This window comes from Saccostrea cucullata, unplaced genomic scaffold (assembly GCF_032062105.1).
Source record: "Saccostrea cucullata isolate Sc308-1 unplaced genomic scaffold, CSIRO_AGI_Scuc_v1 ctg57, whole genome shotgun sequence".
Taxonomy (NCBI): Eukaryota; Metazoa; Mollusca; class Bivalvia; order Ostreida; family Ostreidae; genus Saccostrea; species Saccostrea cuccullata.
In genome coordinates, this window is record NW_026938498.1 from 83,561 (window position 1) to 100,035 (window position 16,475).

General features: G+C 33.8%; 1 protein-coding gene across 2 annotated transcripts in view; it reads left to right on the forward strand.

Moving 5' to 3' along the window:
• The window catches only part of LOC134250463 (STE20-like serine/threonine-protein kinase), a 40,566-nt gene that overhangs the window by 18,462 nt on the left and 5,629 nt on the right, over positions 1 to 16,475 (forward strand). For both annotated transcript variants that reach the window (XM_062732824.1, XM_062732825.1), the window contains 7 exons: positions 77 to 210; positions 10,683 to 10,806; positions 11,150 to 11,278; positions 11,808 to 11,951; positions 13,177 to 13,306; positions 14,637 to 14,761; positions 15,185 to 15,373. In XM_062732824.1, coding sequence (XP_062588808.1) covers positions 77 to 210; positions 10,683 to 10,806; positions 11,150 to 11,278; positions 11,808 to 11,951; positions 13,177 to 13,306; positions 14,637 to 14,761; positions 15,185 to 15,373 — 975 coding nt within the window. The remainder of the gene's footprint in view (positions 1 to 76; positions 211 to 10,682; positions 10,807 to 11,149; positions 11,279 to 11,807; positions 11,952 to 13,176; positions 13,307 to 14,636; positions 14,762 to 15,184; positions 15,374 to 16,475) is intronic.

The following is a 16,475-nucleotide window of genomic DNA, read 5'->3' on the forward strand; positions in this document are numbered from 1 at the left end:
TTTGCTTTTAATTCGTTATTTTTTGCATTAGGACTGTTAAAACCATTTTCAAACTGTTATGATTTTTTTTAAACAGGAGAGCAAGAGCCAGTACAGGACGATGACGAAGACCAGAAAGTACATGAAGGACGGGGAGCTAGTGACCAGTACGACTCAGAGAGTGGTCCACGCCGGGGAGGAACACAAAATGAGAGACGAGTATCACAACAGGTAAGATATAGGTCCAGGTTCCAACAAATAGGTCACTAGAAAAAGTGTCTAGTCAAGAGGTTCCTACAAATAGGTCACTGTAGAAAAAGTGTCTAGTCAAGAGGTTCCTACAGATAGGTCACTGTAGAAAAAGTGTCTAGTCAAGAGGTTCCTACAAATAGGTCACTGTAGAAAAAGTGTCTAGTCAAGAGGTTCCTACAGGTAGGTCACTGTAGAAAAAGTGTCTAATCAAGAGGTTCTTACAGATAGGTCACTGTAGAAAAAGTGTCTAGTCAAGAGGTTCCTACAGATAGGTCACTGTAGAAAAAGTGTCCAGTCAAGAGGTTCCAAAGAATAGGTCACTGTAGAGAAAACAAACGAGTGAAGTGGGAACTAGTTAAGGGAACCAAATTCAACCAGCTTCCTTTTCAAGAGGTTCCAGTAAATTAGGTGGCTGTGGTAGGAAAACATGAGAGGATGGAGAATTACTTAATTGTACCAGCTATCTAGTTAAAGAGGTTCTTGTAAACTAGGTCAATAAAGTAGGAAACAGGTAAGAGGATAGAGAACTAGGTAATGGTACCAGCTACATTTTGTAAAGAGGTAGTAAACTAGATCACTATAATAGGAAACAAATGAGTGATTTGGGAACTAGTTAATGGTACCAGCAAGAATAGAAAACTGCTAATTGTACAAACTTGGAGTTTTGGGGTTTTCTTTGTAAGAACATGGTTTACAACTTAAGGTTATTTTGAAGTTCAGTTTATGAACTAAAGAATGGCTATTTTATAAGTGTTGTTGGTTTTTACACTTTGAGAGAACAGAGGGCACTTGTTTTTGGTTATTTATTTTGTGGGTTGTGTAAAACAGGAAAAAAAACATAGAGGCATACTTGATGATATCATATATGAATTTTAAATCAATATACTGTTAAATCACATATTTTTGAGGGGTCAAATCTTCGTGGTTTGAGGAAAATATATTGGTTCACAGGGATTTGATTTCATGGTTGAAGTATTACTGAGTAGTAATATATCTGAAAAATTACATTTCGTGGTGGACAAAAATTCAAGGGTCTCTTCATACCTTGAAAACCACAAAAAATTAAACCCCCACGAAAATTAGTAATTTCATAGTTTTCTAATTACTCATGATACTTATATTATAAATTGAAAATTGCTATTTTTAGTCTAACTGTATAACTGATTCTTTATCTCAGTTTATTCAAAGATCATTGATTCGATTGTTTCACTTGTTTATCATATTTGGTAACCTAAGGACTCAAGGACAAAAAAACCCATTGTCACTTGTGTAACAAATTGGTAATCATGAAACTCAAGGGCAAGAAAAAAATCGGTCTTCTAGCTGTGTTTTGCGGCTTGAATTGATGTTTGAGGTCATGGTGTGAGTTGTTGACTTATTTATGCTCACTTTGACAGACTAGTTTATACAGTCTTCACTGCAATCGATGTGATTGCCTAGAACGGAGTGAAACAACGAGACCGCAGAAGTCCGAGTGAAGGACAAGATGGATGGTCTTGATTAAAAGAAACAAAGACTATGATTCATTCTTAGTAATTACATCCTCAGTTTCTACTGGCCGACTCTATAATGCCAGTAAGATTTATACAAATGGTACACAAGTTTGAAAAAGACAGATGAATAGTAGTATTGTCTCTAGGAAATCTTGCCATAGTATGATATTAACTGAGGATATATAAAGCTTCCTTTTGGTTTCTTGGAAATGACAGCTGTTCCTTTGTCAGAATTTGAATCTACAATGACGCTTTCTTATGTCCGTGGTTTTACATATGGTAGGAAATAGAAGTATTATAAGCTAAACTAGCTAAGGGCATTGTCCTGAAAATAATTCTCTCTCAGGCAATCTGAGAACGAAATCTGTGGAAGTAATCAAATTCATCATATTAGACATCAAAGATTTATAAATTAACATATTAGGCAGAAATTTGGGTATCCATGGAAAAAGATCATCTTTTGGAGAGCAGAATATTTGCCAACTTTTTAGCTTTCATTTGAAGAACACTTGGAAACGTTTCCCTAATCGTTTTGTAAATACTCGTTTTGCATTGCTGTCTTGTATTTTCAGAGAAATATTGTTATTGATCTGTCTGCACGAATCTGCAGAGCCCTCTGCACAAAAATCTGCATATTTGCAAACACTGCAATTTCGATGACTACGAAAGTCAAATATATCATACTCAAAGCTTCGCGATAGGTCACATTGCCTTTGGTCCCTTTGTGCTCCGTCATACAAAGGGGAAATGTTTATTGTGTAGACTACTTTTGTTGTTAACACCTCATATTATGAAAGATAATTGTTTCCTGGCAAATGAGAAAAAAATCATAAAGTCGTGGACGATCCATTATTTTTTCCCCCCACCCATTACAGACAGACTGGGTGTATGATGACCTGGTTTAGTTAAAAGGTCACCCACTTTTAAAATTTAACCATTAAGACAAAAATTTGTGATGTAGGTTAATTTAGATACTGTGAAATCACTAATTTTCGTGGGGGGTTAATTTTCATGGTTTTCATGGTATGAAGGGACCCATGAATTTATGTCCTCCATAAAATGTATTTTTTCACAAATGTTACAACTCAAGGCATTTTAAAATTGCAAAATTACAATATACTAAATACATTTTATAACTTTTTTATATTACATAGGCTCATACACAAATGTAATTGAAAAAATAGCAACAACACTGATTTAGAGTTGAATACTCTATGATAATAGTGTAATAGGGAAGCATGCATTTGACTCCTGTGGTATTTTCTAAGTTGTTTTTGATCCCCTCTACACATCTGTCATTTGTACAGTTAAATCGACTCCCCCATCTGTACATGTCATTGTTCATGTTAATGTAAGCATCACCTGGGCCGACCAGGCATCCCTGGCATACCTATGTCTTATAACCATCAGGTAGATCAAGGCTGGGGGATCAGCTGATCTGGAGGAAGCTGTTATCAACAGTTACCTGGTATAATAGTCTGAAGAGATTGGAAAAAGCCACACATTGAGGAAAACAATATGGTGCCATCAGTTATCTACAGAATGAATGAATCAGATGTTTACTTCTGCTTCTAGTATTTAATAGTGTTTTTTGGAGAAAGAGAAAAAATTCAGTAATGGGCAAGGGAAAAAAAAGAGTTTTTTTAGCATGTTCACACTGTGCATAAAATTTTGGTCATGCTAAATATTAGCTAATTTAAAAAAAAAATTTCAATATGCAAATGTGTCCCACATCATGATCAATGTTTAGGGAAAGATTTTTATCAAGCTGAAAAAAAAACACAAACAAAAAAGTGTTTTTAGCCAATATACCCACTGAGACAGTAGCGTTTATAGCTTCGATTAGCTTGTGACTCATCAGGACATTAAATCAATATGCAGATGCAAAGGGTAAAACTGTCTATTTTGCAGGTTGACTGCAAAGAAAAAGAATTCTTCATATTCTTGACATGTTCAATAGAATTGTTCACTTTTTGTTGCAAAAATTTGGAATCTGAAGAAATCATTATCTGTGGTTTTTCTTGGAGAAATGAAGAATGACCCCATGTTGTGGTCAATGTCCTTAGAATCCACCGGGAACATTCGTCTGTCATTGCTGTATGATTATTTTCTCTTGTCACTGGTTTGACTTTAGATGATGCTCATCTTACATATACAACTGATTGTATTACTGAATCAATCCTACGTTTGCATTAATGAAGATGTAGGAGGAAGAAATATATTCATAAAAAGTCAGAAGCCTTATGAAAATAAGAAAAAAGAAAAGAGAGGAAAAACTTTGATCCTTTGGCTTGCATTTTGTGTCAAGTGGGGGGAAAATAATCATTTTCGGTTTTTAGGTTGAATACTTGTTAGTGCTAAGCTTAATTAAATGGTAATTAGAGCGGTTGCATATCTGATGTAGTGGAGAGATAGGATAAATGATTTAATGAGCCTAATTCCCATGAATGTAGAAAAGTTAATGCAAATGGTATGATGGAATTGTTTTATCTGGGTACTGTTCCAGTGTTTTGAGGGGAGGTTTATCTGTGTGAAAAGTGCACTCATTATGGCATATAATGTGGTTTATTGTGGAGAGGAGTATAACGCAGAAAAGCACTGTAGGAGCAAGAGGGGAAGACGGAGCTTTTTTATCAGCCTCTTTGGTGGTTATGAAGGCAAATTGTTTATTGATGACTTGGATTGGGTGCTATCTGTAGCTAATGTTTATGTCATTTCAACTTTTGTTTCACAGCAAGCTTGGCAGATCGTCTTAAGTGATGTATCAACAAGATCGAGTGTATATTCATCAATAATTTACCTGTAAGGTAAAGAAAATTTGTTGGTGCGGCTTTTTTTTTTTGGACTGGAAAAAATTACTAATGTTAGGTACGAGAATAGACTAGAACGTATATCTGTCACACTTGATCGGGCGTTTGAAAACACTGAGTGACTTAGGAGTATTTAGCTGACCAAGTGATAGATTAGCTGAATAATTCATACCGAGGATCATTGATATGCATGTAGAGATATGACAAGTGCGCCAGTAAACAAAAGGAGGGAGACCTCAGTCTATGGGGAGTGTTGACGACCGGCTACCCATGGAAGTCTGCCTCTCTGTGATTGGCTGCCGATTCCTTTAGCTGGACTACAGCTGTATTACCTGTCACTCAAACTCCAGTCAGTACTTACTGTTCATTGATTATTTTTTTTTTAGTAGAAATGGGATTGGAAGCGTTTAGTTATGATGTCTGCACTACAGTCGATTTTTAACGCTTTCTACGGATTGGAGATCAGTTTTCGTAAATTCTTGTGTAATGCTTTAAAAACAAATTAATTTTATTTGGAAGGTTGATTTGTTGAGACTGCACAGTCGTGTGAATCTTAATTGGTATTGACTTTTGTCTAAGGAGATCTTAAGACAAATGCCAGTAGGCAAGTTGTAGTTTTTGAACCCAGTGCATCAGTACATTTATCACCATGTAATGAAGATATGTATTAGAAGCAGTAACAAAACATAAGACTGCTAGGAAGGTAACACATGCTGGGAACCCTACAACATATGCATTGTTTCATTTTGGCCAAGTGTGATAGCCACAGACATAATGCATCTTTGGCTGTTGCTCTCACCAAAATTACCTCATTGTGTAAAATATCATGATGATATTGGGCTTTGATGCAGCAAGAGAGAATGTTCGATCATTTATAAGCAGAATGTGATTCATCCAGCACTTGCGGGATAATAATTCTAGTGACCTGTGATTTTTGTTACTCTGGCGTCATGGAATCTGGATTTTCCGGATCTTCCTTGGAACTCTATGACAATTGTCAGGAGGAGTCTGCTACCCTGCCGTCTCTGGATTTCCACGGATTATCCTGGCAGCAGCTGATACAGCGGAGGTATCAGGAAGAGGACACAATATCACAGAGTCCGTCGTGTGTGTCCAGTCTGCACTCCGGGAGTGGACTAACATGGCAGAGGTTTTTGAACCGGCCCCACTACAATGTGGACTTGCACAGTTGTCCCTCAGATTGTGAGAGTCTACAGGGAGGAAACAGCTTACCATGGCAGAAAATGGCCAGAAGACAAGAGAAAAAGAAACCCTCTTTCATGCACTACAATACAGTGTCAGAAGTTTCAAGAGGCAAAACTCCAAGAGTGAATCTAGAGGCATTATACGAGGGGCCAAAATTAGGTGAAAGTGCTTCGTCAGCATGTTCTAATGCAAGTGTGAGTACATGTGAAAATTCAGATGGTGGGAACTTAGTATTTCATCACCGAAGTCTTCAAGCTTTGCGAAGAAATTCTGTCTCAACTTCCTCAGACTCGGGCTGTAGTGGGCTGAGTTCTGGCACCACCTCCTCTATTGTGAAGGATAACACCCTCCGCCAGATCCCCATCCTGGTGGGCGCTGAGCTTTGGAAGGACAATCCAGACCATGACCAGTTTTACACGTTTGCAGTGTCCGAGGATGAGGTTACAAAAGTCATTTCATACTTGGAAAATGCATTGGCAGTGCAGAAATTCAAGTCTTCTCAGGAGAATCCTGATTCACCTGAAAAGAAAAATGTGTCACCCAAAGTGACTTTTATTCTGGATGCTTACTGTCACATGTACATGACCAGGTAGGTTAAATGTTCATTAAACACTCAGGATTATTTCTTGCACCCCTTATGATGAAGAAAAAAAAACTTACTGTTTTTGAAAAGCTGCATAACTTTTTAGGGGTAGTCAAAATGCAGTTAATAAACTGTATTGCATTACTATATTTTTTTCCACCCTTTAAGTTTCTGAGACCACTATGAGTGTCTCCTTTTACTTATTTTATTTGTGTATACCCGTCGTAGGACAGTTGAACTGTGATAGTCATGCTTTTTCTGACCATATTTTGCTGAGGGGTAAAGTGACATGTACAATGTATAAGGATGGGTACATATTATCTCACAGAGTGTAAAGCATTTTTAACCCTTAGATCTTTTCTAGTTTATCTCAAGAAACTGCCCCCCTCCCCTTCATCAACAGAAAAGCTTGGATTACAATGCAGGAATATATAGACTCGAGACTTACAAGTGAGACATACAAAAGATGACTAATGAATAGAAAGACGTCGATAGATGAAATTAATCCTTAAAATCAACTAAATGAATACCATATTCTTTTGTATGAATTAGTGGTTCATCTAGGTCCATCAGATGGATTCTGATATAAGATATTTCTCTATTCATTTAGGTTATTAAGTTGAATTTAGTTTTTATGAAAAAAGGTCCATCCTTGACTCAGTAAATGAGTGTTTTCAGCTCAATTAATATAAAAAAAACATTAGGTTGATGGAAAGTAAAAGCTTTGTTTTCCTTTATAGGATTTTCAAACATCCTTTATTTTTAATATGAACAAATGTTGTTGAGGAATCTGTATTCCAGTCAGGAAACAAACATGTTTTGATGTCTTTTGTTGTTTACCCAGACATCATTGAAAACTACAACACATATCCTGGATCTGTAAATTCCAGAAATGTACAATCTGTGTTTTTATTTGTGACATAATGATTCATGACCCCAAGGAAATTTATATGCTGGTATCCACAAGGGAAGTGTAGGAGTTTGTTTATTGCATTATCAAAATTGAACTTTATGGTATATAGCTTGATGGAAAAAAAAGTTATATAGCTTTATCTAGTGAAAAGGATGTAATATGTATAAAATACCTTGATCAAGGTATTTTATGTAATGAAAATTCAAAAAAAATCTTTAAAAATTAATTACTGAAAGTCGAGAAAAAATTTGTGGTGTTGTTTTCCTTGTCAATGTGACAATTAGAAATGCAGCTGAGCAGTAAATTGAATTGATTCTGTACAAAAATCCTGTCATTAGAACAGCAGGCTAGAACCTGGAAAGGAAATGTGACAAAGATACAATAAATGAATGAAGACATTGGTCATTTTGTCTTGAAATGAGCCTTAATTAAGACAGAAAAACTTTATGGATGCTATATAAGAGATAGCTTATTTTGTTGCAAAGACAATTTCATGAGGTTATTGTTTCTCGCAAGCCAAGGTTTTGTCATAAAGTGATTGTCATAGTGTGATTATAATTTTCATCATGTTCATGGTTGTTGTAATTTTGAGATAATTAAAATTAAGTATTCACTGGGTATGCAGTATTTACTGGTATTGGCATGCAGTATCTTGTAAATTTTTTTTTTGTGCTGCAATTGCCTCTCAAAGGTAGCAATTAATTCATTTTTGTGAATTAACAATTGTAACATCATTGTAATTAATAAATGATGACAAAGAGGACTGAAATATGAGTAATTAATGTACTAGGATTGTGTTGATTGATGGGGTATCTTATATCAAAAATATGCCAGACACTTTTCATTAAGCAAGAATTTAAGACTGATGATGCTTTTTGTACCCAGTTTAATAAACTCTGTCTTTGAAGAGAATTGAAATTGACAGAAATTGAGTATTGTTTACATTTTCTTGAAATGAGTCAGCATTTACAAAGAAAATTTTTATTTAAAAAAAAAAATAGAAGAATTTTGTGTGCCATAAAGTTAATAATTTAGCACCCAAATTCCTCATTTAATAAAAAAAAAGCCTGAAAATAATTTTCAAAAATAGAGCTGGCTAATTACTTATTGGAGGGAGTTGATAAAGTGCAGCTAATTAGTTTTTGGCGAAAGCGTAAGGTGTCAATTACTTCATCAACCAGGCTTCGTTATTGAAATTCTGTGTGAAAGAACCAAAGCTCAGGCTAGATGCCAAAGACCTCTCTGCTATTAACCATGTTTTTTTTATGATATCCCTCCACCAGAAAGAAAATAAATGCTTTTACTTAAAGAAAATAAACTTATTGCTTGGATCAATTTAATATTTTTAAGGCACTTTGTGCTGCTGTGGAGGAAAATAATGCCTTAACCCTTTCAACACTGTAGACCTCCACAACGGTCTGATAAAATTTCTCCTTTCAACACGGTAGACCGTTGTGGAGGTTTCAGACACAAAACTGAAAGTAACATGTTTATTCTTAGAAATAGAAAGTATTCTCTGCGCAAAATCTTCGCTATGAATTATGGGTAAATTGATATAAACATCCTGTAACAAAAATGGCGGACCACATGGCAAAAATCACGGGGAAAAAACGAAAAATAGACGAATTTTTAAAGAAACAAGAAAACTAGCAAAATGGCGGTAAACATTGAAAAGAAAAATATCTTTATAAACGTTCATATACATTAAAGATATGCGTAATAAACATTGTTGTGAAAGTAAACTTATTGACCATGTTTGGATCTCTCAATATTAAGAACACCATGTTTTTATTTATTTATTTTTTTTATTTTTTCAATGAATAATGACATATTGCATATCTTGGTGAATAATTTCTCTATTAAACGATTAAGAACATATGTGATTGTAAAAGAAAAAGAAAGTTTTTGAAACTTCATAGCAGCAAATTTATCAAAATATTACATAAGATCATTTAAAATACAAAATATTATTTTGTATCGGCGCTTTTGTCTTGTTAAATAATCTTAAATCCATACAAATTTCATAATGATATGTCTTTTATTAAAATATTTTAATTAATAAAGAAGTTATTGTATTTTTTCTGACGGTAGATGAATTTTCTAATGAAGGCTTAAGTTACTCAGTGTACTGGGGGTTGCTTGATAAAAGTTACTCAGTGTTGAAAGAGTTAATTGAGTGATTGTTAAAGAAATGAGTAGTCTGAGCATATAATCAAAACTCCAACATTTCCAGATTTGCATGAAATATTGTTAATTGTCTCAAAGCATTAAAGCATAGTAATTGAATTTCCAAAATTTAAATTGTGAAGAAGACCAAAAAAAATGTATTTAAATATTATCTTTTCTTTCTTACACTTTATCTACATGCAGTGGTATTTTCCAGTTGCCCATGCTGTAGGCTCTTTAGGTTGTGTCATATGTTCCCAGTGAAGTGTGGAGATATTTGCCTGGAAGGACAGATTTGTCGTTGATGATCTTTGTTGATTTGTAGAGGTGTTATGCATTAATTAGCCAGCTATTAATTGTTGGAGAGTGCATCCTGTGGTTCTATCTGTTAGTGTTTTACAGTTGCAGGGCTAGATTAGTATCTGATTGGTGGCTCCCCATTATCTGCCCAGTTTGTGGTTAATCCCCTGATAATTAATCCCAGATCTATAATCTGATAAAAAATGTAGGGCACCCAAGGACGGATGTAAAGGGGTTTTATAGACATTTTTGCTAGTGTTGACATTTATTGATGAATAAATTAACTTGTTGACATGCAGTCTGATCAGTTATATATAGAAATAAGTCCAGATATAAAAGATTTATTCCCCCCTCAGCTGTTTCTTTGTCTATGTTGTGAATGATATTTTTTGAGAAATATGTATGAAGATTTGTTGTCTGTTCTTAAACCCAAAAATGAATTATTGTGCAAGTTGTGTCTATCTAAGATTCATGGAAGCATCACTTCTCAGAAAAACAGGTGTAATAGAAGGTATGATTATACAAATGATAATTTATATACATGTATAATGATTGGCTTATTGGAACCTCTACAGATTTTGATAACCACCATGTGTAAATTTTGAATTTACTAGGGGGAGGTAAATGCGAAATCTACAACATGATAATAGTTATCATGTTGTCAATTTTGCATTTACCTCCCCCTTGTAAATCTAAAATTTATAACAGGATAAGACCATTGTTTTGCTGGAACTTTTGAAGATATACCTCTTTTGAGAGTCTTAAAGATATTGCATAATGAGTGATTATATTTAGAACAATGAATATCCAAAGATCGAGTAATTTTATGGTTCTTATAGAAGTAAACAACAGATGAAATCTCTCGGGAAAATGTCACCTGATGGAAAATGAAGAGCACCTGCTTGCATGTAAGGATATATCATGGAAGTATTGCATTTGCAGTATTGACTAATGCCGATCCATTTTGTTTTGTTGAATAGGAAGAATGATTTGCGGGAACTTAAGGTGCTTCAGAAACAGGAGAACAAGCAATACCAGGATCTCATGTACAAGTCCCAATGTGCTCGCGAGGATCAGGAACGGAAATTCGAACTCGATATGCAGGTACGGTAACGTTAATGTTAGATGAAATTAAAATATATTGTTATAAGCACCTTGAAATCTGTATATTGACATCTGCATCATTTGGGTTATTCTTGTAAGCTGTTGATTTGATGAGGGATCTTGCGAAAAATTGGGTTTTTAGGTAAAATTATGCATTAAATACATTGCTGGTATGGCAAATCACTTTAAAGTCTTCATTTTAGTTCTTTTGAAAAATTATTGGGTTGAAGATGCATTTTGCTAGGAAATATTCTTCATTTTCATTGTCACTCATTGGAATTCATGAGATAGCATTGCATGAGGATTTTTGTGCATTGACTGGGAAGGGTTGTTTCCTTTGCAGACTTTGGTGAAGAATTATGATCAGGATATGGAAACCCTTAATAAAACTCAGAAACAACAGGTAGAAAAGGCCGAACAGAACCAAGCAGCTGACATGAAGAATGCAGCCAAGCGCCTTAAAATGGACCAGGTTTGTATACGTTATATCAGCTAGCTAGCTGTTAGAATTTCTTAGATATTGACATTGATTCATTTTCATTTCACATCAAACATTATGCAGGGCGTAAGGCATAGAAAACTAAATATATGTTTGATAAGCACTAACCAGTACATTAATATGATGTTGAACAGTGTGCTTGAAATTGATATTGGAAATTGTTGAATAACTTGATCATGCAAGGTTGACTATAAACTCATGTTTTGCATGCAGGTTTTTTTTGGTCACAAAAAATGTGCAGTTACTGTCATTCAATTTCTTTTTGAAATATTTTCTAAATTTTTATAGATAAATGTAAAATTTAAAAGATCTTTCTTTTTGCTCCTGGTCATTTCAATTCTTGTAAAGAGATAACATCCTTTATTTTCATAGATAAGCTGTATATTCCATTTTTCTATCGGCCTAGATTTGCCTTTGTATGTGGAACAGTTTGTGTATACATCTATATTTATATTCTTTTGTTATAAATGTTAATATAAATATTTACCTGATTTTTTTGTAGGAAAAAGAATACAAATTGTTCAAAGAGCAACAGAAACAAGAACTAAAACTTTTGAGACAAGAACTAGATCTCATGCCAAAAGACAATAGGAAGGATGCCATGAAGAAACGCAAGGACCAAAAAGAAATAGAGCTTCAAGAAAAGGTTACAATCAATTCCCATAGATCAAGTTATCTCAAATAAATTATTATATTCCCAACAAATATTTATGTTTTAAACTTCAACAATTAATGAATATGAAGAAGTGTGAAGTTCTCATTTTTGATGGGTCAGCTTCTAGTAAGTTCAATGAATCAAACATGAAATAGAGTTGTCCCTTAATTAATAAGAGGGATGATGTTCCTATTTAATTTGGAATGTAATTATTGGAGAATATATTTGGATGCTGACATTAGAATGGCTCAAAATGTCCGGCTTTAAAGCATCATAAGGTCTGAGTTATATGGTAGAGTACGAGTACTTATTAGGCTATTAGCCTTGGTGGTTGGCAGTGAGAAGTCTAATTTGGCAGAGTTGATCTTATTGATTAGTCATTTACAGATTTCTTAGAACGCTGAATCTGTCAACTATATTGCCTAAGTATGTGCGAAGTTTGAAATGTGAAGATGATCCATTTTTCAGCTTTTTATGAAACAATGAACAGGAATGAAATACAGCTAAACAAGAGAAAAAATTTCTTTATTTTTAATTTTCTAAATTGATGAGACCTGTTATTTGAGAGGAGAAAGGGCTTAAGTAGAAAGAATTAATACATCGACTCCTGTATTTTGTAAGAGGCCTATAGTATTGATCAGATTTAAGGGAGTGATGTCACACCAAGGTTCTAGCACCACATCCCTGCCAAGTGTGTAAATTACTTACCAGCCAAACAAACATATACCATTATTTGTTATTCTGTCCTTGCCAGCTGGCAGATAAGATACATAATCAGCAAGACTTGTCAGAGTTTATACAATCTCTGGATTTATATGAAACATCTATATTTGTGTGGTTTATGTACCCAATAATATTTTTATATATCACACAAGAATTCTCTAAATTCAGCAGAATTAATTTATACATTACACAAGAGAAGAATTTTTAATTGTTTTGTGTGTACTCCATCTTTAAATGATGATTGTTAAATTAAAAAAGGGAAAAATTTTTTAGCATTGAATGAATTTTTTTGATACTTAATAATAAAGAAAAACTGAGGTTGTTTTAACTGATTTTATGTGTGATTCAATGTATATTTCACATGGCAGATGCTAGATTCTGCATCCCATGCAAGCTTTTAAACAATTTTTTCCCACATTAAAGTCAGTAAGTTTTTTAGTTTTAATGTTTTTCTATATAAAAAGTTTTAATGGAATTGAATTTTGATTTTTAGGAGCGTGTGTTTTTGGAGAACCAAGCAGAGAGACAGGAGAAGCACATGAAACAGTTAGCAGAGGTACACAGACAGAAGGTAGCTCTACTGGAGAGTCAGTTCCTACAGCAGAAGCAGCAACTACTGAGGGGTAAAGCTCTGGGCAGGGTTAAATATCAGTAACAAAGAAAGCAGTGCATCCTATTCAGTAAAGACCACAAAATTGTAAAGCCATGCAAAAACACACATGTAGACGGTGTTATGAAGAGAAATATGCTGAAAAAATTTTTTAAAATTATTGTACTGGTCTACAGCAATGCAATTTTTAGCATTTTCCAAGTGTTTCTTTGCTCTCAGTAGAATCCAGTGGATATATTGAAATTCAGGGGACCATGGCAAATTATTTCAATATATCGGTTTACTGCATATAATTAAAATTTTTTAATTGAAATAAAATGTGAAATCTACCCTTTTTCAAAGTTCAACCTAATTAAATAAAGAACCCGTACAAATTAATTCGGTCATCGTTTATCAAAAACAATGACAAGATTACATGGAATTTTAGTCTTTTACATAACATTATTTCTTTTTGTTGCATTGAAAAGACAATCTTCAACATCATTTTAAAAACATGACATCACATTCTTTTGCATTTTATAATAAATCAAAGAGACTTAAATCATTCAATATACTGCTGAACACTGCTTGTATATTATCGTAAGTTTACTCGAGTTAATCCAGAATATTCTTAGCTTTATGAATTTAGAGTTATCAATAGCCATAACTAGTTCCTATTAAGTCTCATAGTTCGGGTTTTTTTCTGTGGGGTTCCTTTATTAAAATTTTTTATTTAAATATGTCCGTATGCGTAAAAACAAAGAATTAATTTAAACAGTGAATAATTTTATTTTGTAAAAGCAATGTAAAAAGACGCAAGGTGAAACCTAACAGTATATTAATTCACACCTTTGTATATCATTCGGCCAGTCAGGCATAATTACTGTCACCAACGGTAAAGACTGCCGCCAGGGAGTACTTCAGTATAACCGGTATGAAAACAACTCATTATCACCTCAGTGGCTTCAATATAAGCGATATTTCAATATAGCCTATTTCAATATAACTGTTATTTTAATGCAAAGAATATGAGAGGCTAAAACTAGGGATTTATTTTTATTTCAAAATAAGCGGAATTTCAAAATAAGCGATTTCAATATAAGTGGAGTAAGCTTTAATTGTTTCTGTAATTTCATATCACAATTAATATTGTGTAGCCATAAGACTAACAGAATGGTATAATTGAAGATATAGAGGAAATTATGTTTTATTAACAGAATTGAATTAATGTTAACTGTGCATGGCCAAAAATTGAAGTCATGAAGTAAAATGTTGACCGTTCATCTTTGATATTCTAAATGAGGTGCCTTAAATTGAGTACTATAAACCTGTTCTTTATGAAGTAATCTGTTTGTGTCTTGTAGGTAGGGAAGCTGCAATATGGGAGTTAGAAAAACAACAGTTACATGAGAAACACCAGCTGTCTAAGAGTCAGCTTAAAGACCTCTTCTTCCTAAAACGACATCAGATGTTGACCCGGCACCAAAAGGTCAGAGTTCAAGACAGGACAGGGTCACAGTGTAACTCGTATAATCTGTGTTGTACTGTGACTGAGACATTATCTTTTTATTTTTTTTTGGTGGAAAATTAATGTAAAGTGGTTATAGTACTAAATGTGAATAGTTGGTTGTGATTTTCTATGTGTATGTTTTTTCGTTCTATAGATTTTTCACATGTGATAAGTGAAAATAAGTAGAAATGTCATTAAAAAAATAATTGGTGTAAAGACAAATTTTTTTGTGTTGTAATGATGATGATGATGATTTATTTATGATTTTAATAAATGCAGAACAATTATGGTAGAAAAAGATAAAGAGAACATTAAACGATATTTCAAATAAGAGGCATGAAAAAAGATCAACATTATTTATTAGGTGTAATGTTTATAACTGATTAATTTTTCACCATGCAGGAAGTTGAACAAATGAAGAGAAGCAACTCTGTCAAAGAAGACGAGATGCAGAAGAGGCATGCCTTAGAAAAGCGACGGCTCCCCAAAATACAGAGGAGCGAGGCCAAAACTCGGGCTCAGATGTTCAAACAGAGTCTCAGGCTGAGCACTGTGGGCTCGCCCGAGGACGATCGCGCCAAAATAAAACAGGTGAGGAGGGACAAGAAGGAAATGTTGTGTGGGTGTCTGTGACCTCTGTTTTTGGTCACTGAAGTGTTTGGTGCTTATTATGTACACTTGTTTGTAGGCAAGCTTTTTTTATTTTGGAAAGATTGTAATGACGTGCAGTTTGTTTGTTTGATTTTTGAGGGGGGGGGGGTTAAGTTTTTTAATGTATTTCACATGGAACAGAAATAAAAGGAATTTTTAAAAAAAATTGGCTTGTGCTAGTGTATAATTTTAATAATTAACAGCTAATAATGTGACATATATGTGTATTCATCATGCTTAAGAAAATCACCATTGACTGTTACAGTATTATTTGTGTATTTGCCAGAACATTAGAGATAACATACTGACATGCTTTAAATTGGCTGAAGCAGTGAATAGATACATTTTGATTAACCAAAGATATGCTTTTATTTATATTTAGTAATATCTTGATTTATATTTAATTATATCTTGATGAACATCAAGGATAAAATTTTTCCCCACCCTGCTTTCTGTTATTACAGATGTTGCATTTTGCTGAAGTTCTTTTTAATTTGAGCTATTTTGTTTGTTTGATGTTTTTTGAGCATGTGTCTCACTTGTCATTGCATGTGTCCTTAATTGTTTGCAGAAGCCATTCGAACTTAAACGACAGGTAAACATCATCAGGTCTTGAGCACATTACGTGAAAATTACGTACCTCATTTCATACCCATCCGTACCCAACTTCTGCCTGCCTTAATACATGGACTAGCAACTAACTTTCCTTTGTTATTCTGCGTACAATATCCAGAAAAAAAAAATCTTAAGCTGCATGCACTTTCTGATCGCTTTATAACAATGTCATTGACACACATTTTCCCAAACAGAGAATTAAGACAAATAGACAATCCCATAGGATCGTGGATGATAATTTTGTTGGTGGTAGAAACCATAAAGAGATCAAAGGAATTCATTTTTTTCTCTCATAGGATTGGCTAACTCTCCAGACATCATAAAAATGTTTTTGTTTTCATGTTTGTTTTGATTGGATAACAGTTTTATTAAAACAAGGAGGAAGCATTTGGTTTTATTAATAATAATGATTATTATTTTTTTCAGT